At 40.9% G+C, this 20,087-nt stretch overlaps 1 protein-coding gene across 3 annotated transcripts; it reads right to left on the reverse strand.

Moving 5' to 3' along the window:
* Positions 1–673: 673 nt before the first annotated feature.
* CCN6 (cellular communication network factor 6) lies at positions 674–16,528 on the reverse strand. 3 transcript variants are annotated; one of them, XM_050789097.1, is made up of 6 exons: positions 16,474–16,528; positions 16,230–16,300; positions 9,380–9,677; positions 5,637–5,879; positions 2,294–2,487; positions 674–1,016 (listed from the first exon to the last, which is right to left on the reverse strand). In XM_050789097.1, the coding sequence occupies exons 2-6, from the start codon at positions 16,275–16,277 to the stop codon at positions 735–737; spliced, it is 1,065 nt and encodes a 354-aa protein (XP_050645054.1). In that variant the 5' UTR covers positions 16,278–16,300; positions 16,474–16,528; the 3' UTR covers positions 674–734. The 3 variants fall into 3 exon arrangements, with proteins under 3 accessions (XP_050645054.1, XP_050645053.1, XP_050645055.1); XM_050789096.1 differs by having other exon boundaries at positions 16,230–16,528; XM_050789098.1 differs by lacking the exons at positions 674–1,016; positions 2,294–2,487; positions 16,474–16,528 and adding an exon at positions 3,704–3,756 and having other exon boundaries at positions 16,230–16,292.
* Positions 16,529–20,087: the final 3,559 nt, after the last annotated feature.

The raw sequence follows: 20,087 nt of genomic DNA on the forward strand, positions 1-20,087 counted from the left end.
AGAATTTCACTTGCCCTATAATGATTTATCAACTAATGGGCACCCAGGCTACATTGTCAAATATAGATTAAATTTTTTAAATTTAGTATGCTTTTTTCCCCCCCAAAGGAGTCTTGCTCCTCCGTGCCAGTGCAGTGGTGCAATCTCAGCTCACTGCAACCTCCACCACCTGGGTTCAAGCAATTCTTCTGCCTCAGCCTCCCCAGTAGTTGGGATTACAGGCACACGCCACCACACTCAGCTAATTTTTGAATTTTTACATTACAGACAGGGTTTTACCTTGTTGACCAGGCTGGTCTCAAACTCCTGACCTCAAATGATCTGTCCACCTCGGCCTCCCGAAGTGCTGGGATTACAGGCATGAGCCACTGTGCCCAGAGTAAAATTTAGTATGCTTTTTATACATCTTTAGCAAGTATTCCAGATTGTCTTGTAAAATATTTTATTGTAAATTGCATATTTTTTCATATACAAAATGCTTAGATGGTATCAAATGTCTGCATATTATATAATTATAGGATATGTTTTAGAAATGAGTTCAATTTTTAACTTTTTCAAATTTTATGTATATTTTTAGGATATCTTTTTTTAAAAGCTTCTAATGCCTTGAATGTAGTGATCTAAGAACAGGCATTCATACTGTTTTAAACAAAGCAGATTTGCCACCATTTTATACTCACTAATTTTTTTATTATATGATAGGGTTGACTAACTTTTCCCCCATTTGCTTTGTTTTACAGAATCTTGAGCTCAGAAAATATATCTCCAGGTTCTCTGCAGTTTCTCTGACATACACAAGATGTAATCCACAGCATCTTCCATTTAAATGACCCCTCATTTGGGCAATCGAATTGAATAGTAATCATTTTAGACTTATTAGGGATACAGCATCTCTTATCCAAGCATATTCCACAAAAAGTGGGTTTGTAACTCTGAGTACTTGAGCATCCAGAAAAGACAAATTTTTCAGCTTTGGAGAGTTGGAAAGTAGGTTGGCATGTTTTTCCTTTGGGGATCTGAAAAGATACATAAAATGAAGTCATTCTTTAAATTTGATTACAATAGTTTAGAAAAACAACATGTAGAATATTCTATAGTACAAACAATTATTTGGAGGCATTAATAAAAGTTGTTATGTAGTGATTTCCAGCACTCTCTTCTCTACCCTTAAGATCCCCTTCTCATCAGAGGTCTGTCCTAACTGTCCTCTCTGTTCTTCCCCCATCATATTATAGCACCTGTTCCTCAATGTTTTTTGCTATCTGTTCTTTACTCAATTTTACAATAAATAGAAATTTCTGTTTTGTTTAATATCAAGGGCCATGTCTTATTAAATATTTATCTAAGACTTAGCAAAGTCCATAACACAGCCCAGACAGTTTTCAGTGGATGGGTAGATGAATACTTACCCTAATCTTTCTTTAAAACTGAATTGTCAGCCGGACACAGTGGCTCACGCCTGCAATCCCAGCACTTTGGGAGGCCGAGGCAGGCAGATCACGAGGTCAGGAGATTGAGACCATCCTGGCTAACATGGTGAAACCCCGTCTCTACTAAAAATACAAAAAATTAGCCGGGCGAGGTGGCAGGTGCCTGTAGTCCCAGCTACTCGGGAGGCTGAGGCAGGAGAATAGCATGAACCCAGGAGACGCAGCTTACAGTGAGCTGAGATCACGCCACTGCACTCCAGCCTGGGCAACAGAGCAAGGCTCCGTCTCACAAAAAAAATAAAAAATAAAAATAAAAAAACGGAGTTGTCAACTTGCTAATATGATAGAGAATAACTTTGGGGTGAGAGGATTGTGTAGCATTTCTAAAAATTACCCTTTTTGAGACAGACTTCCTGCCTCGTTCAAGAAGTAAGACCAGCTCTAGTTATACCAAACAATCTTAGGGTAAATATTTTATTGTAGTGTTTTAGCAAGTTTACTATGTAAGCATAGAGCATTTTGGAAATGGTGTGGCTTCCTTCCAAGTTAGTGATATATAACTAAGATCAGGACTTCTCTAATGTTCATAGTATCTGTTTTCATAATTATAGTGTAGCAACCAAAATCTTTTTTATTCATTAACATAGAAAAAACAAGTTAGAATCTGCTCTGGTTGGTAAAATTTTCCCCACAACGTGCAGTTATTACCTGTTTTCCTCTGAAATAGTTTGACTTTAAGCATTATAATGAGATGGTTTTATTTTTCTAAGAACTAAACACCATCCCTCCCTCCAAAACACACACATGCTTACTTTTCAGGAATCTCTTAATATGGAATTAAGTTAAACATATTTAAACTTTACCTTTATTGTCTTTAATATATTGCTGTCACAAGGCTGAATGTAACACAGTCTTTTCTCTTTTCTCATTTCACAGTTGCTGTTTTCATTGGTCACCCTATTAGATATTCCCATCCCACATGTTCTGGAGCAGGGAGTCCACTTTGTTGCTTGCACGAGACATTTTTTTTTCCAAATAAGTGGGAGATTTCTATAAGCTAAAACGGAGAAAAGTACATATGTATACATATAAATGTACTTGTATAAATAGATAATTTTTAACCATGTTTAAGCTAATGTTTAAGAAATCTGAATATTTTTGTATAATATAACTCAGAATAAAAGAAGCTGATGGTCTAATTTATCATTCTATCTCCCTCTTTCCCAACCCCAGAATTAACTTTCAATCAAGTATTACAGTCCAACCTCTTAGGAGGAATAAAAATACTTTATCTTTGAAAAACTGAGAAGATTTACTCATTTGCATTTTTCTGCTTTGCCTGTCCTCTGAATCCTAAGCCTAAGCTTATGTTCCTGTTGAGTTGTCTTTTCCCTGGTTCTTGCCTGATCATTTCTAACAGACGTTGAAACAAAAATTAGAGAATTTGAGATATTGATCAGAACAGTGTGATCTTAATGTTAACTTTCATAATATGTTAAAATCTAAAATACAAAAATTATATTTGAGAATGAGACTATCAGCGAGACCAGATTTCTTCCACTTGTTTTAATCTAGTCTTTTAGAAAACTGTCTAATTAACTAATGCTATACTGAACTAAACTAATAGTTTATATACAAAGTTATTGCAAGTGTATAATTTCATTCATTCAACTTAATTGTCACACTCCCTATGTTCTTAGGCCCAAAGCACTCTCCAATTGGGTAGGATTTCAAATTACTTATGAAAAAACAGAATGGATGGATCAATAGATGGGTCAGTGAGTGAGTAGATAGAGACCCTCCAATGTCTGCTGCTAAAGGGAAATAGAAGGGGAAGAAAGAATATAAGAGGGTATAATAATGCTCCCATTTCCATGTAAGGTCACTGGGAGCTTCTTGTTATAAATGAATCAAGCCCTTGGCTCATTTTAAGCAAACTACATATTGACTTACTGTCTCAAGGCATTTCCTTAAGGTTAATGTGCATCTTGAAATGAATGCTTTGGGAGTACGGTTGTGATTTGAGTCTGCACAGCAAAATGCTGGCTATATTACTTCAAAAAAATCAATTTAAAACTTGAAAAAGACCCAGAAAAAAAAAAAAAAAAAAAAGGCCTTCTTCATAGGAAATAGTCTCTTTAAAGTATGTGCTCTATTTTAATTGATACTATGACACTGCTTTCAGTGTTATTACAGTAAAGTCTCTTGCAATTGCACGTAGAACTGAGGAGAGGAAGCAGAAACGTGAAGATACCTGGAAGGTAGACAACAGTTTAAAGACCTCTGAAATAGTTTGCAGGAAGCAGATTAGAAGCTTGGCACACATCTGCAATAAATAAACGCAGGTTAGATTACCGTGTTACCAGTAATCCTACTTGTTAAACCAAGAGCTGTAGTTCAGGAATTTACCATTCATTAAAAAGCAAGAAAACTAGAAGAGATTTTTTTTAAACAAAGCTTAGTGTTTGGTGAGCATTGAAGAAAGCATGAGGGCATTATGTCATTGCATGCTTCATACTGACCTAGCAAAAGCTAGATTCCAACCATAGACTACAAATTACTGTCACAAATGTATCTTAAAGTATGTGTTTTTGTCATTATGGTTCATTTTAAAAGCCAAATTCCTGTGTGGGCCATAAATATAATTTCACAGTTAAGCAAAGAAGAGACATTAGACTGAACATGTACTTCATTTGAAACACATCTAGCTCTAAATCGCAAATACTAGAGAACACTCAAAGCGCTAACTACCAAGACTGACTATCTGATGCCTTTCCCAACCAAGGTCAAAGTGAATCCACTGAACTGCTCTAACTTCTAAAATGAGACCAACTTGAACTTGATCCAAAGGACTCCTCTCGTGGAAAACTGCTCTAAGGTAGTCTTTCCAGGGAAGTTTATGCATGGGTTCTAAGAGCCTTATATTGAATCACTAAAATCCAACGCAGAAAACTAACTGTTCTGTACATTTTGAAAAAAAATAATAAGGATAGGGCTTATAATTTCAGAGGTTTTAGAGCATTAACAGTGTCATGCTGTCAACTGAACATGTCTAGTAAATGCAAATTCACCACAACCTGGTAAACTTTTTTTCCAATTAACTGACAAAACTGGAGTTGCTGAGGATGTTCCTTTTATAGAGTTAGTTTTTAAATATCTAAAACTCATTTCCCTGCTTATGGTTGCCTTTATTAAATATCCACTTAATAAAAATGAACTTATGAGTTGTTAACATATACAAGTATTCTGCATTTGCATGGCACCTCTCACTAAGCTCTAAACTTTAAGAAAAAGCCATTCTTGATTTCTGGTTGAGAACACAGAGGTGTGAACAAGAACCAGACTTCAATGTTACCCCTTCCGAGTCCTTCCTCTTCTATATTTGCTGGTGGTTTTAAAACTCCTGTTCCCAAAATATGCTGATGCTTAAATAAAATGCTAACTTAGAGCAGACCAGGATACAAGGTTTATGAATATACTTAAGCTGTTTGCAAATGGTCAGGTATACAAGATGAGTAATGAAGAATCACACTTCAGTTTTCTGAGTACATAGATACATGGGTAACCTACTTAAAAATGCCTCTGTGTGTGTGTGTGTGTGTGTGTGTGTGTGTGTGTGTGTGTGTGTTTGTGTGTGTGTTTACAGACAGAGAGATTAGCAATTGAACTTCAATTTCAGAGTGAATGAACGGACTTCCTATGAGATTTCTATTTTTAGAAATAATATTTACAAGTTCAAAATATGTGTCAGTTTTTATTTTTCAGCAGTAGCCTCTCATTTCTGCCTGTATCACATAGAAATGTTGCCTTTTAAAATTTGGGGAAGTGGATGGTCAAACTTCTTGCCCATAATAGAACAATACAAATAAGTTATTCCAGGGTACCTGTGAACAATATTTGGTCAATTTTCCTGAGAAGAGTTTGGGAATAAGCAGAGGTGTAAGATTTTAGAAGAGCTTCCTGACCTAGTAGATCTTTTAAAAATGTTTTTAAATGTTTTACCAGAAAATTCTAAAACATTATAACATTTCCTTTTCAAAAGTTTATCCCGGTCTGAGGCAAAGATTGAGTAAAATGATACACTCAAACTATATCTCACTCTGACCACCAATCAGTAAGTACTTACTGAGTACCTATGGTACATAAAAGGAACATGAAGGAATACCACCAAGGTCATACATGAAAAATAACTCTACTTATGAGCACCTGGCATTGTTTTGTAGCTTGTTGAAAGCTGCTGTAGTAATGGTTCCAGGCCACAGTTTGACTGATCAGACTTCTTTCCACCTTTAGCTCCAGAGCAGTGACCGTCAGCCAGCTTTGGTATAAACAGAGGCGTGCATCCAATGGCGCCACTCACACAGAGGCAGCTAAACAAGGGGTTGGGCTGAAACACTTGGCCATTGTGATAATGTACCTGGTTGAACTCGCATCCAACAGCTACAAGGTCTGAAAAGAGAAAAGAGCAAAATTGTCAAAGAAGCCATAACCTGTGACAGTGTAGACCTCCAATTATAAACCTAAGAAGAAATGGATTATCTCCTGTATGAAGTATAGCTCTCAACCTCTTAGGTTCCATTTGGAACCTCCTTCATGGGACATCTGTAGAACGGTTTCTAAAGTGAGGCATTTTCATTATATTGTAGGCTATACACCCCACATGGTCACTTCCAGAATTAAGACCAAGTAAATATCCTGTAAAATCACCATAAGAATAGCAGTTGATAATAAATCTGAGATAGGCTGATGCCTAGTGAGACAGGTTTTCCCAGACATCCAACAATAGGCTAGGATATATTCTTAGGAAGACAGGACAAGTGAATGTCTGAAGAAACTATACTTTAGTTAACTACAGAACTGCAAGGTACTGATGGTTTTTGTTAAGAGATTGTAGGAGAGTTTCACTTCCTCTGAGGGGTATTCTTGACCTTCTGGATAGGCTCTTCCCCAGGTGCGGTCCTCTAATCCCTTGGCAGTACCCGAGACACTTTTAGGGGATCTGCAAGGTCAAAACTCTTTTCCAAATACTAAGATGTGGCTGGCCTTTTTCACTGTGTTAGTATTTGCACTGGTGTACAAAAGCAACTGTAGCTAAAACTGAACTGCTGGTGCCTTGGCATGAATCAAACTGTAGAAGTAATCTTGTATTTTTCCTTGCCAGGTACTTATACTTTAAAAGGGGGAGGAGTTTTACCTAAGAATGTCCTTGATGGCACAGTAAAAAGTATTAATTTTATTAAATCTTAATCATCAAACACTGGTGTCTTTAATATTCTATGTAACAAAATAGGAAATATACATAGAATATTCCAGTGCAATAGCTGTCTTGAAACTTCAGCAAATGACTGTCTCAGGGAAACTTAAGGAACCATGTCATTGGTAAAGTTGTGAGCTGAGCTAACCACTTTTTTTAGTGGGAATTTTACTTGAAGAAATGACTGATGATAAACTGGTTATTCAGACTTTCGTATTTTGGAAACCTTTTTCTTTGAAAATGAGCAAACTGAGCCTGCCACTTCAAGGAAAACAACTGTGACAGCATTTTTTGTCAATGCGAGAATTCGAGATTTCAAGGAAAAATTCAAATTTTGGAAAACTTGTATCCATCACTGAAATCTTTATATTTATCCAATATGTAGACTTTTCTGGTGAGGATGACATTAATGTGATTTTTTTAGATGTTACATAATTAAGTGTATCAATATTTTGAACATCTCTACAACACAGTAAACATATTTTCCAAATGAACAATGCATAGAATGGCAAAATTATGCATGAGTAAAAGATCTATTCCAAATGGGTCTTGGATAGACCAATGCATTTTAATGTCACAGAGTTGAAAGTTCATTGATGTGGTTTCAGATTCCATGATGCAGCTAATTTTTAAGACACTATCACTTGTCAAGTTTTAACATATCAATAAACATAAAAGTGTATTCACAATTATCTGAAAAGCCTGTTAAAATATTCCTCCCTTTTCAAATTACATATCTGTGTGATGCCAGATTTTCTTCACATATTTCAACCAGAAAAACACATAGTAACAAATTGAAAGAAGCAGCAGATGTGTGACTCTAGCTATCTTCTATTGAGCTAGACACTAGAGAGATTTTCAAAACATGTAAAACAATGACACTCTTTTACTATATTTTTCTTTGGAAAATAAGTTATATGTTTTTTCATAAAAACATTATTCTTATTAATCTGCAATGGGTTTATTCTTTTTAAATGAATTAATAAATATTTCTAAATTTCTAATCCATCAAATATCAATGGATAAAACCCACATAAAAACTCTTTAGGTCCTCATTAATTTCTTAGAGTATAAAGGGGTAATTTTTAGACTATAAGGGGTCATTTCTAAATGACTAAACTAAAAGGGGTCATTTCTAAGACTATAAAGGGGTCCTCAGATCAAAGTTTTTACAATGTTGCTCTTGATCAGGGATCATCAAGTTTTCTGCAAAGAGCCAAATAGAAAATATCTTAGCCTTTGCAAGCCAGAGAGTGTTTAGTGAAAACTACTGACTCTGCCATTGAAAAGCAGCCGTAGACTCTACGTTAATGTGCCATGTTCCAATAAAGCATTATTTACAAAAACAGGCTGTGGGCTAGATTTGACTCTCAGGTCATAGTTTGGGGCCCTAGTTACAGATCATCCCCATTCCTATCCTCGTGGCTATGCTCTGTTAAAAGTCTCATCACATTTTGTGTGAAATTACTTATGGAAAGGTCTGACACCTTAATATTTGATTTTCTGAGGCCAAGGCCTGTATCTCTTGTTTTCCCTGTCATGTCCTCGGTTGCTGGCCACAGTGCTTGGTTGTGTAGTGGATGGTCACTAAGGGGTTAATGAAATAACCTGCCCAGCTTGGGAAAAATGGGTGTCCTGAATGCCACATTGTTTGATAGGTCATGTTTTCCTTATAGGATTCCAATAAATAACATTTTTGAGAGCCTACTGAATACCAGATGTTGTGCTAGGTGTTTTATGTCATTATTTTATTTGATCCGCCCAGCAACTCTATAAGCTAGGAAGTACATATTATGTAACTGAGGCACAGAGAAAATAAACAACTTGATCAAGTGTATTCAGTGAGCAAAGCAGTCAGGACTTGAACCTAGATCCCACATTTTTAACCATACAATACAGTGCTGGCAGGGGCATCCAGCTATCAAGCTTGAGCACTCTACACATTCAGCGTGACTCCAAAGATAGACTCTCATTCGGTGGCTCATAACCAAGTTTCTGATCGTAATTTGCCTTCCTGCTTAGACTTTTCTGCAGACGGACTAAACTGCCCAGGTGATATGAGTATTTCTCTTTCCTTAGAAATTTTATTTTTTTATCCTAAATAATTTGGCATCCTGAATTAGTGTCAATGTTTAGATGGTCTGAATCCATCTCCAGAGCTTAGTCACACAAGGCTGAGGGTCAGATTGTGGTTTCGGGTGATCTCACCTTTTTTTTACAAATCTGCTGAAGTAAAAGGCACAGCAACTCAATCATTAGTTGGCAAAGCTGAGGTTAAAGTTGTATCTCTGAATACTGGGTATACATTCTAATATTTTTAAGCAGATTATTTTTTGTTACAGAAAAGGCTGAAGTTGGATTGTTTTTGACAGTATTAACAAAAGCTGTCATTTTGTAGCACTTTAAGAGGTCAGACTCTAGATAATTCCTTTTATTTTCTATCATTAAAAGCAATTACCTGAGAAGAACTGCAAGATCACCTCAATGCAATGAAAATAATGGGTTTCTGAATGTGTGTAAGCATCTGCTAATTTCACGTAGTATCCAATACAATGGAGCCAGTCCCACTGGTGCATGAAGACTAAACCCACTTCATATTTAGCCAAACTAAGCTGATCACTCGAAGCTAACAATTGCAGGAAAGAAATCTGTCTAGACTCAATCTTTTCCAGCAGGTCCAGAAGAAGACACTTACATGCACACACTCCAGTCTCGTACCTAGGCCTGTCTACTGAGTAGTCACAATACAGCCCTTTGTGTGGGTCACAGAGGTCAGCTTCATTGCAGATTTCCCCTGGTTGCTTGGCACAGATTTTACAGCATCCACAGCCGTCTCTCACCAGGCTCACTCCAGGAGGGCAATGGGGCTTCTGATGAGGGCATTTGCAGGGCCAGTGACAAAACTGTTTACGCTGATGTGCATCTGACACTTCTCCAGGCCTTCCTTCGGGTGTTGTATCTAACGGTCCAGTGCCCTGTGCCCTGCAGCAGAACTTCATTTGATAATAAAGGTGATGTTAGAAATAGCTTCTCTATGTAATAGTATAATAGGAATAGAAGATTTCCCACAAACAGGTAGTATACAGTGTGGTGAGTTATAATCATTATAACACCTATCAGCATTTGACACAATTACTCTCCTTAAACTATTCTTCACTCAGCCTCCCAGACTCTTAGAGGCTCTTATTCCACTTATTCCACTCTTATTCCTCCTTTCTCATTGACTGCTCCTTCTCACTCTCCTTTGCCAGTTTCTTCTCATCCTCTTAATCTATAAACCTCAGAGCCCCATGGATAAGGCCTCTAAAGTATCTTCCCTCACTAATATCTCTTATCTCCAACTCATACCCCTCTTCTGAACTCAAACTGCCTACTTAACATCTCCACTTCGATGTTTAATAGGCATAGCAAATTTAATATGACCAAAAACAAGCCCCCAAGCTTCCCCCAATCTGTTCTTCCACACACTTCCCCATTTGAGCAAATGCCAATATATTTCCAAAATACCTTGATATTAGATCATGCTTGACTCTTCTCTTTCACATTTTACATCTAATTCCATCAATAAATGCTGTTTATTACACCTTTAAAAATACCCACACTAATCATTTATTGATGCCCTCTCTGTTACCATCGTAATCCAAGTCACCATTGTTCCCTTGGATGATTACAATAGCCTCCTGAATGTTCGCCTTGCTTGCTCCTTTGTCCACTTGACATCCAGAACGATTCTTTTAAAATAAGCCAGGTCATATCACTCTTTGCTCATATGGAGTGAATTCCTCATGGCCTCCCATTTCAATGTAAAATTCAAAGTGCCGCCATGGCCCTGAATCATGTGGTCCCCCTCCCCATATTACTTTGCCCACTGCCACTCACCCGCTTTGTGCCTCCACACCAGCCACACCAGCATCCTTGTTCTCTGACTCCACGCACATTCTGCCCCTAGATATCTTCATGGCTCACTCTTTTATTGTCTTCAGGTCTGTGCTCAAATTTCTCAGTGAGGCCCTCTTTGACCACTCTTTGTGAAAGAGCACCCTATCCCAGTCCTTTTGCCATAGAGTTTCCCACCTTTCTTATTACCTACACATTTCAGTTGTTTACTTTCTGATACCTGCACCAAGAATGTAAGCATCTTGAAAGCAAGGTCTTTGCCTAATGTCTGTCTTGATGACTGCAATCTTTATAAATCACTTTACGTGGTTATTTCAATCAACCTTCATAGCAACAGTGTGCAGTGGTGATTATACCATGCGATAGGCAGATAATGGTCCCCTCAAAGATGTCCATGTCCTGATCCCTGGAGCCCGTGCATATATATTACCTAAAACAATGAAGGGGAGTTTGCATATGTGATCAATTTAAGAATCTTGAGGTTATCACTCTTGATTATCCAGGTGGGCTCAAGGTAATCACAAGTACATTGGGTCCACCGGTGAAGGAGGCAGGCCTGTCAGAGAAGATGCGATGGCAGAAGCAGAGGTAGGAGCGATGCCGTTGCTGAAAGGGGTCATGGTCCAAGGAAGCCAGACAGCCTTTAAAAGCCAGAACAGGCAAAGAATGGATTCTCCCCTGCTGCCTCCAGAAGGGCAGCAGTCCTGCCAACACTTGATTTTAGCCCTGTAAGACCCACTTTTGGACACCAGATGTCCAGAACTGTAAATAATCTTGTGGCTTTAAGCCATTCAATTTGGTGATTTCTTACAGCAGCAATAGTATACTCCATTTTATCAGTGAGGACCCTGAGACTCAAATTATTTAAGTTGTCCTATGTGACAGATCAAGAGGTAGAAGAGCAATTTATATCAGGCAGGCAGTTTCCAGAGCCTAAGCTCTCAACACTTACCCTCCTTCCTTTCCTAGTCCAACTCCTACTGCAACCCAGCTTTGATACTGAGCAAATCACTGAATCTCTGCATCTGTTTCTCCAGGCTGGACCTCATCCCTTAAGCTTACAACTTATTCGTTGCTACTGGACATATGTACGTTGAGGTTCTACAACTACCCTCCCCCTGACAAACTGCTCCTCAACTAGCAGTTCCCATTTTAGTGAATGGCATCACCATTCACTCAGGACCCCTAGTCAGGAAGCTGAAAACCATCTGGATTTCTTCCTCTCCCTCATCCTTCACACCTGAAAGTGTCTGACCTACAGGAAAGGTGAAAGCACTTACGCACAGCATTCAGGTCCCTCCTCGTGTCTTGCAGTTCTTGTATGCATTAGGTTCCAGAAAGTTAAAGTGCCTGCAGTTCCCTGCATATATGATGCTGTTCCTCCTGCCTGGAACATTCTGCCGAGACCCTGCTCCTTCTTCATCTAGTTATCCTTCAAGGTTCTGTTTCAGTATCATCTTTTCCAGAAAGGTTCCTGTAACTTCCCTGCCTTGCACAATTTTAAACTGAAATTACCCAAGTAAGTGCCTATCTCTTCCACTAACCACAAAGTCACCCAACCTCAGGTGCTTGTGGTTTGTTTGTGAGTATACCACCAGCACTTAGCACAGTGCCTGCCAATTCACTTATGTAAATAACTCTTAATGTTTATTTGATGGAACTGGGGGCTGTTGAATTGATTCCTAGATCTAAGTCAATTTGCACCTCAAAAACTCTACATTTAGAAGTATCTGTATGAAATTCCACCTAATATTAAACACTCAGCCTTTTTTCCTACCGCTGGTAAAACACGTATGCCCCAGTAAAGAGTAACATTTCAGCTGCCATTCAAAAGTTGCATGCACAACATGAGAATGGGTTTTGATGGGGAGGATAGGACACTGCTGGGCTTCTGGACAAGGAACAGGGGAAAAGGAAACACCAAAGTGGAGAAGGGAGTAGAAATAGTAAAGCTAAAATCCTAAAAAACGTTTAAACTTAAAAAATTTTGCCTACTTCTCAATTTTGCACATGTTCAGCTATAGCCACCAGTGATTCAGGATGCCAGGTTCCATGGCCTCTTTGCTGGTCTCACGTCCGTGAAATCTCTTCAGTCCCCGCTCTTGCCCCACCTCTCTAAGGCATTTGACTCTCCTCTACCTTGGATTTCATTACATCTGGTCCCCCCAATACACCCCTTACTTTTCAACGTACTTTCTCAGTCTCCTCCACAGGCTCCTGTTACCCTGAATTTGACTTAGATTTAGGCCTATTGGTGTTTCTTAGCTTCAATGTATTGCTTGCCTCACTCTACACACCGTCTCTTGGCAATCTCACCCACCCGCTTGCTTTCAGTTTTCATCCTATGCAAGTTTGAAATCTAAATTTCCAGCCTGGACTTCTCCACTGAGCCCTAGACCCATGAGCTAACTCCCTACTGGACGTCTCCGCCCAAATGTCCTCCAGGAAATACTCAAGTCCAAAAGTCATCATTTTTCACTCTTCAAAGTCTGGAGTCAGGAATCTGGATTCATCTATGTCGTCTTCCTCTCTCTCACCTCCTATGGCCATTCAGTGACCTATCTCATGTATTCTATTGTCCTTGCCTTCCCAGAACTAGATACTCTTCCCCATTTCACTGCTACTAAGTAAGCACTATCCCTACGAGTTCCTGACTGGCCTTCCTCCCTCCAGAATGACTTTTCAAGTGTATCTACTACATTGCCGATGGAGTAATCTCTTTAAAGCACATGTCTGGTTATATTACTCCTCTCCTTAAAGCCCAATCAGGGGTTCCCCACAGTCTATACTGGGCAACCTAAACTTCTGGGCCAGGTATCCAAAGCCCTCCCCTGCCTACCTCTTGAGCTTGAGCTCTCACACACTCTCCTTCCATGCCTTGCCATTTGCTGGACTCCCTGGGTTGGTTTTCTCCTGCCTGCTTTTTCTCGTGTTCTTTCTAATGAAATGCGCACTCCCAAAACTGCCCCTCTGGATGCCTCTTTATCTCTCCAGTTTTTAAGCATTTCCAGATCATCTCTGAGGCCAAAAGGTAACACTGTTGACATCCAAGGATAAAGAGAAAATCATAACAGTAGACTGAGAAAAGCATTACATACAGAATTACATTAAATATGAGATCTGACTTCTTATCAAAAGACAGAGGGGGAGGAAGAGATGGAGAAGAAGATGCCCAAAGACAATGTTGAAAGGAAAAAAAAACCCAACCTGTCAACCCAGAATTATATGGCCAGTGAAACTATCTTTCAAAAATGAAGCTGACATAACCTGTAATCCCAGCACTTTGGGAGACTGAGGCAGGTGGATCACTTGAGGTGAGGAGTTCAAGACCAGCCTGGCCAACATGGCAAAACTCCATCTCTACTAAAAATACAAAAACTTATCCAGGTGTGCGGCGTGCACCTGTAGTCCCAGCAACTCAGGAGGCTGAGACAGGAGAATTGCTTGAACCCAGGAGGCAGAGTTTGCAGTGAGCCGAGACGCACCACTGCACTCCAGCCTGGCCAACAGAGGGAGACTCCATCTCAAAATAAAGAAAGAAAATCATAATAGTAGACTGAGGAAAGGGGGAAGCATTACATACAAAAGTACAATAAAATTGAGATCTGACTTCTCATCAAAAGAAGGAGGAAGAGGGAGAGAGAGAGAAGAACAAGATGCCCAGAGACAATGTTAAATGGGGGGGGGGGGGAGAAATCCTGTCAACCCAGAATTATATAGCCAGTGAAACTATCTTTCAAAGATGAAGGTGAAATAAAAACCATTTCTGGGTAAACACAACCTAAGAGAAATTGTTGCTAGCAGATCTGCCTCACAAGAAATACTAAAGGAGGATCTTCAGTTTGCAGATCTTCTGTTATGATAATAACTTAGAAATACAGGAAGAAATGAAGACGCCTGGACATAGTCAATATGTGGGTAAATATAAAGAATCTTATATTTTTCTCTTTTCCTCAGACATATTTTGATTGTTTTCAACAGCAAAATTTGAAGACAATAAGCGGCACTAGAATGGTGCAATAGAAAGAATAAGCATTTTGGCAACAGATCCGAGCTTTGCGATAGCTCTGTGATCTTACAGAACTTCCCACCATTTGATCTCCTCTGTAATATGGGATTAATAATGCCGACCTTTAAAGTTGTTTTGATAATTAAGATTTATTATTATATAACCCCCGGCACCCTTGGGCCGGGCTCAGTGGCTCACACCTGTAAACCGAACATTTTGGGAGACCGAGACAGGCAGATCACTTGAGGTCAGGAGTTCAAGACCAGCTTGGCCAACATGGCAAACCCTATCTCTACTAAAAATACAAAAATCAGCCAGGTGTGGTGGTGCATGCCTGTAATCCCAGGTACTCAGGAGGCTGAGGCACAAGAATCACTTGAACCCAGGAGGTGGAGGTAGAGCCGAGACTGCGCCACTGCACTCCAGCCTGGGCAACAGAGTGAGGCTCTGTCTCTAAATAAATAAATGAAGCAGCCAGCACAGTATTTGGCATATAGCAGATATTCAGTAAATGCTAGGTATTATCAGATATTTTATGAATGTATGAATTCATAAAAGCAAAGTTAAGCACAAAATAATCCATTCTTACCTCTCTGTGTGTAACACCTTTCTGTGTTTGTTGTTGTTTATTTTATACACATCTCTCTGTGTTGGAATACTTGCTGTCTAAGAACATGCAGCTGCTCTCAATCCACAATGACAGGCTTTTTCTCAAGAACAGTGGAATAGGAGACACACAGACAGGGGAGTGAGCCCCTCCACAGAACAGCAGCAATGACCTAGACCACTGACATTCTTGCATGATTCTTTTGAAATCGTAAATATCTCTCTATATGGTATAACAACTTCCAATTCCTTGTTTTCTAAGATATATCTACTACTTATGGTCCCAATCAACTACTAACTCACAGACACGCCCATGTTTTCTAAATCACCAGATTTCAAAACTCTGTCCCCTGTCTACCGTGTAAATAAATCAACAATTAAGTCACCTAGTCTTCATCTTCTTATATAAAAAGACTAAGGCAATGAATTGCTCATAGTAAGTTAAACTTCCCTTTGGTCTGTTGCTTGAAATATTTCCAAGCCTCCATAAACTGCTACCCTTTCAGGAAGTGAGAAACACATGGACTGAGAAAAGACAAAGTAAGAGAATGTTTTAAAAATGTAAATGTTTGTTCCAAAGTGCCCCTTTCAAACAAGGACAGGCTTAACTGGAAAAAGCCGCTGTCAAAATTCGTTTTTCCAGGGACTCTCTGCACATTTTGCAGACAGCAATGGAAAGTTGAGCCTCCGCCTGGAGCTGGCATGGAGAGACACTGTTTCCCACACTGTGCCAGGCCATGCCTTAGACTCTGCTACAAAAATATATAGGAAAGCGGGGGGCTGTTCAAACATAGCGAAAGGAGGCTTCAGTGCCATTACCTGAAAGGGAGAAATGTTTTACATTTCTTTCAGGAAGCCCATGAACTAACACAGAGCTTTATTTGGAAAGAAAAATGGCTTCCTATTTCTTATGAAGTAGATGCACAAGCCATTGATCCTCCCTCTTCCCCATCTTCGTTTTGTTTAGCTTTGGCCTGAAGAACTGAGGATGGCTGTAGTCTCCGGAAGGGAAAAGTCGGGGGAGAGGACTTACCTGTGCCAGGTCAGCAAGCAGAAGAGTGGAGAAGAGGAGCCCCCGCATGTCGCTGGGACCCTGGAGCCACCCTGAGGGGTAGAGAAGTCGCCGCTTGTTCATTGCTCCGGCTACACAAAGCTCCCCTGTCTCCTCTGCAAACCCCAAGCTCCTCTGCACAAGAACACACACCCGCCACCTCCCACACTACCAACTCTCAGCCTGCACTCTTATTTTTAAGGATCCGTTTTAATACCCTGTTTACTTTCATGGGACTCTTCTAATACCTGCCTTCGCTGTGAGCGTGTCACAGGTCAGGAGCGGGCGAGCACTTTCCTCCCGGGGCTCACGAGGGCAGGGCAAGTAGTGACTGTTCTCTAAGTGACTCTGCGACCTGCCCCCAACAACGGGTGGGGTCCCACGTCATTCCCTTCCTTGCCCTCAGCTTCTCCATCTGTGTTTGCCCTGCTCCGGGTCCTCTCTGGGCTGCCTCCTCCTCCCCCTTCATCCTCACGTACAGAGTGCACGCCTGGACCCCCACAGGACCCATCGCAGCCTAGCCCTGGCTTTGCCCCTCCATATTAATGGCAGGCTCTCGAGGGACCCTGACTCCCCTAGCTCAGATTCTCTCGGAGGCACCCACAGTGCCCTGGGCTCACCTTTATCCCAACACCTTTCTCATGCCAGGTGGACTCTGAGTGGAAAAAATATAGATGGAGCAGGGGGCAGACTCCTACAGTGCCTGGCCTGAGAGACGCCTCTTTTTTGCCGCCACAGTTCCGTGACAGATGACAATGAAGACAACCTCCATTTTTCCGGGCCTAAAATAAAACAGTTACACTGGTAGCAATCATTCATTTAATGAATTAAGATTAAAAATAAGCCTGGCCAATATGGTGAAATCCCATCTCTACTAAAAAAAGATACAAAAATTAGCCGGGCCTGAGGGCGGGTGCCTGTAATACCAGCTACCTGGGAGGCTGAGGCAGGAGAATCGCTTGAACCCGGGAGGCGGAGGTTGCAGTGAGCCAAGATCGCACCACTGCACTCCAGCCTGGAGGACAAGAGCAAGACTTCGTCTCAAAAAAAAAAAAAAAGATTAAAAATAAAATTTTGACAGGTTTGTACTCCTCTTCTTCACACGCACCTCCCTGAAACGTGTGGCCACCAGCCCATCTCCTCCTGTGTCATCATGTGGGACCTTTGCTTCTCCATGTTCTCAGCCTGGGTCTGTGTCCCATCTTCACTGGCCACTACCATGGCGCTTTGTCCCTCTCAGGTCCCTGAGGAGTCCCACCTGCCTGCCCACATCCCAAGACCTATTTCTATTTCCTTTGATCAGTTACCTATCCCGCCTTTTCCTGCTGCCTTACCTATTCTATACACATTGCTCACCTTTGTTTCTGTTCAAGGCAGTCACTACTGTAAAAAGACAATGTCAGGCCTCACTTAGGTCTAAGCTGAGGGTCTGGGAAAAGCGAGGTTGTCCTCCACCACAGAGAAGCTGGTGTCCTTGGAGAACCACGGACACCCTAAAACCTGCAGATCACACAGAGCTTACTACGGAGTCAGTTAAACTGTAAGTATACACACATCGAACAACAAGGAATACCCACTGTAGTTAGGGTGTCAGCGCCTTATCCTGCCTCCCTAAGAAATAGGACAAAACCAGAGAATGGAGTAGTGAAGAAAATGTGTCCGTTTTGATTCAATCTGATCTTTTTCGTTTTATCTCCTGGTAGCACCATTGGTCTGTTGGTTCCCAGCCTGTGATTCCCACACCACACCGGCCGTCAGGATGGATAATTTCATGTTTCTGGTTTGTCTATGAAAAGCAGAGGAGTCATAGCCCAACGCTGGGATATTCATCAACTGTGTCTCCCCAGCTCCAGCTCTCCCGGTTCCACATAGAGTAATGCACATACCTGTGTAATGTTTGAATTTAAGGAGTGTCACCCTCCTCCCATTTGCTGTCTGTGAAATGCTGGCGGCAGCAGGTGTTTTTCTGGAATCGTCTTCCATCCCTCTGCAGTCTCGCTGCTGTGGAGCAGGGGAAGATAGATGTTGACCGTCCTTGCCTCTTGGTAGGAAAGGAACATCTTACTTGAAAAGTAACCTGCAAAACCTCCCCCAGCTGTGGAACACACCTGCGCTGGGTTACTCACTCTGTCACGTGTTTAGACACCTTTGGCTGTGGGAACTCCTATTTAACTCTTTCCAGCCAACTGTGGGTGGACTCCGTGAATAAGGTATTTTTAGAGGTTAGGGCTGCTATTTTTGACCTTACACAATAAAAGCTATCACAGTGTGTGTCCTGTTCTGAGCATATTTCCCTGTTATCTCATTTAACAGAATGCTAATCTGTCTAGGAGCCCATTTCACAAGTGTTCCGTTTGTGATGTACGTTAAAATAGACATGGCGCTAAGCGTAACTCAATGTGCACCATGTTCTGTGATTTACAAAGAATTTTCCTGCATATTATGTTTTTTAATTTCACAGCTCAGTGAGGTGGGCAAAAGCAGTATTACCATCCTCATTTAACAGATTAAAAAGTGAAAGCTAAGCGATTATACTTGGTCAATAAAACACACTTAATCTCTGCCCTCTACAGCTAAATAATCTACTGGGAGAGAAGATGCTGAACAAATAAACACACAAACTATCTGTCATTGAAAGTTGAATAAAGGCTAATAAGAGGAAAGAAGAGACTATGAGAGACAATGACAGGTGAGAGCTAATTTAGATTGGGGGCAGAGAGGACATCAGAGGAAGTGATACTTAGAGTCGAGAGATGAAGCTAGATGAAGAGTCGGGAGATGACTCCCAGTCCAGGACTCCCTCCACTGGCAAGATGCACACCTCTAATGGTGGTGATCTTCCCCGCACAGAGCACGTCCCACTCCTCTTCCCATAAGATTCCTAAATATCTTACCGTTAGGAACGTCATCACAGCTAGAATAGTCCCTTCTCCTGGGAGTACCAGCCATCCAGGCAGGCAGGGTTCGGAGCTCATGCCTGTGGTCAGCAAGCTTAGTACAGTATGAGTCTTCCTTTCCTCGTCCCCTCTTTCCTTATCTTCTGATCTTACTGGTTGTGGAGAAAGGTGTATTGCCAGCCTTGAGAAAAGAGACAGATATCGTTTGTGGAAGTAATGCATTGAATGTGTGCTGAGGGGGGTCAATATTTGCTCCTGGGAAACTAGAGATATAGTAACAATAACACAGCCTGAGCAACGTAGTGAGACCCCATCTTTACAAAATAGAAAGTAAAACAATTAGTCAGGTGTGGTGGTGCATACCTGTAGTCCTAGCTACTTGGGAAACCGAGACAGGAAGATTGCTTGAACCCGGGAGGCTGAGGCTGCAGTGAGCTATGATCACACCACTGCACTCCAGCCTGGGAAACAGAGAGAAACCCTGTCTCGAAAAAAAATTATAATAATAATAAGAGCTAACATTGGCTAAGAGTCACTGTGTCTCAATATTGTACCGAGTGCTGTACAAGTATTAACTCATCTGATCCCTTCAGCAACACTGGGTCTGTGTGCTACGATTACCATCTTTGGTTTACTTACTAGGAAACTGGGGCAAGGTCACATGGATAGCAAGAGGTAGAACCAAGACTGCAAGAATTTCATTACCATGCTCTGCGGCTGTCCGCATGGCCTATAAATGACTCCATGATCAGTAGCAGGATGATTTATTGAGATATTAATTTGCATTGAGTTCTCTGTATTTTTCTTCCGCCTGCTCCCCTCTTGGGTTTCAAGAAGCTAGTGAGGCCCTTTAGGGTTCCTGCCTATCCATCCTCTAAGCACAGGGTGGAAGCTGCTGGCATGCGTTATCTTGCCTTTTGAGATCCTGCCTTGTTCTCACTGG

Source organism: Macaca thibetana, chromosome 4 (genome assembly GCF_024542745.1).
Source record: "Macaca thibetana thibetana isolate TM-01 chromosome 4, ASM2454274v1, whole genome shotgun sequence".
Classification (NCBI taxonomy): Eukaryota; Metazoa; Chordata; class Mammalia; order Primates; family Cercopithecidae; genus Macaca; species Macaca thibetana.

Bases quoted from the DNA above. Each gene is read 5' to 3' on its own strand.
- CCN6 (XM_050789096.1), bottom strand. From the start codon at position 16,331: ATGAACAAGCGGCGACTTCTCTACCCCTCAGGGTGGCTCCAGGGTCCC. The intron at 9,678-16,229 runs GTAAGTCCTCTC...TATCAAATGAAG, and splicing joins TGCTTGCTGACCTGGCACAG to TTCTGCTGCAGGGCACAGGG. The intron at 2,488-5,636 runs GTGCTCATAAGT...TCTCCGTTTTAG, and splicing joins AAGCTACAAAACAATGCCAG to CTTATAGAAATCTCCCACTT.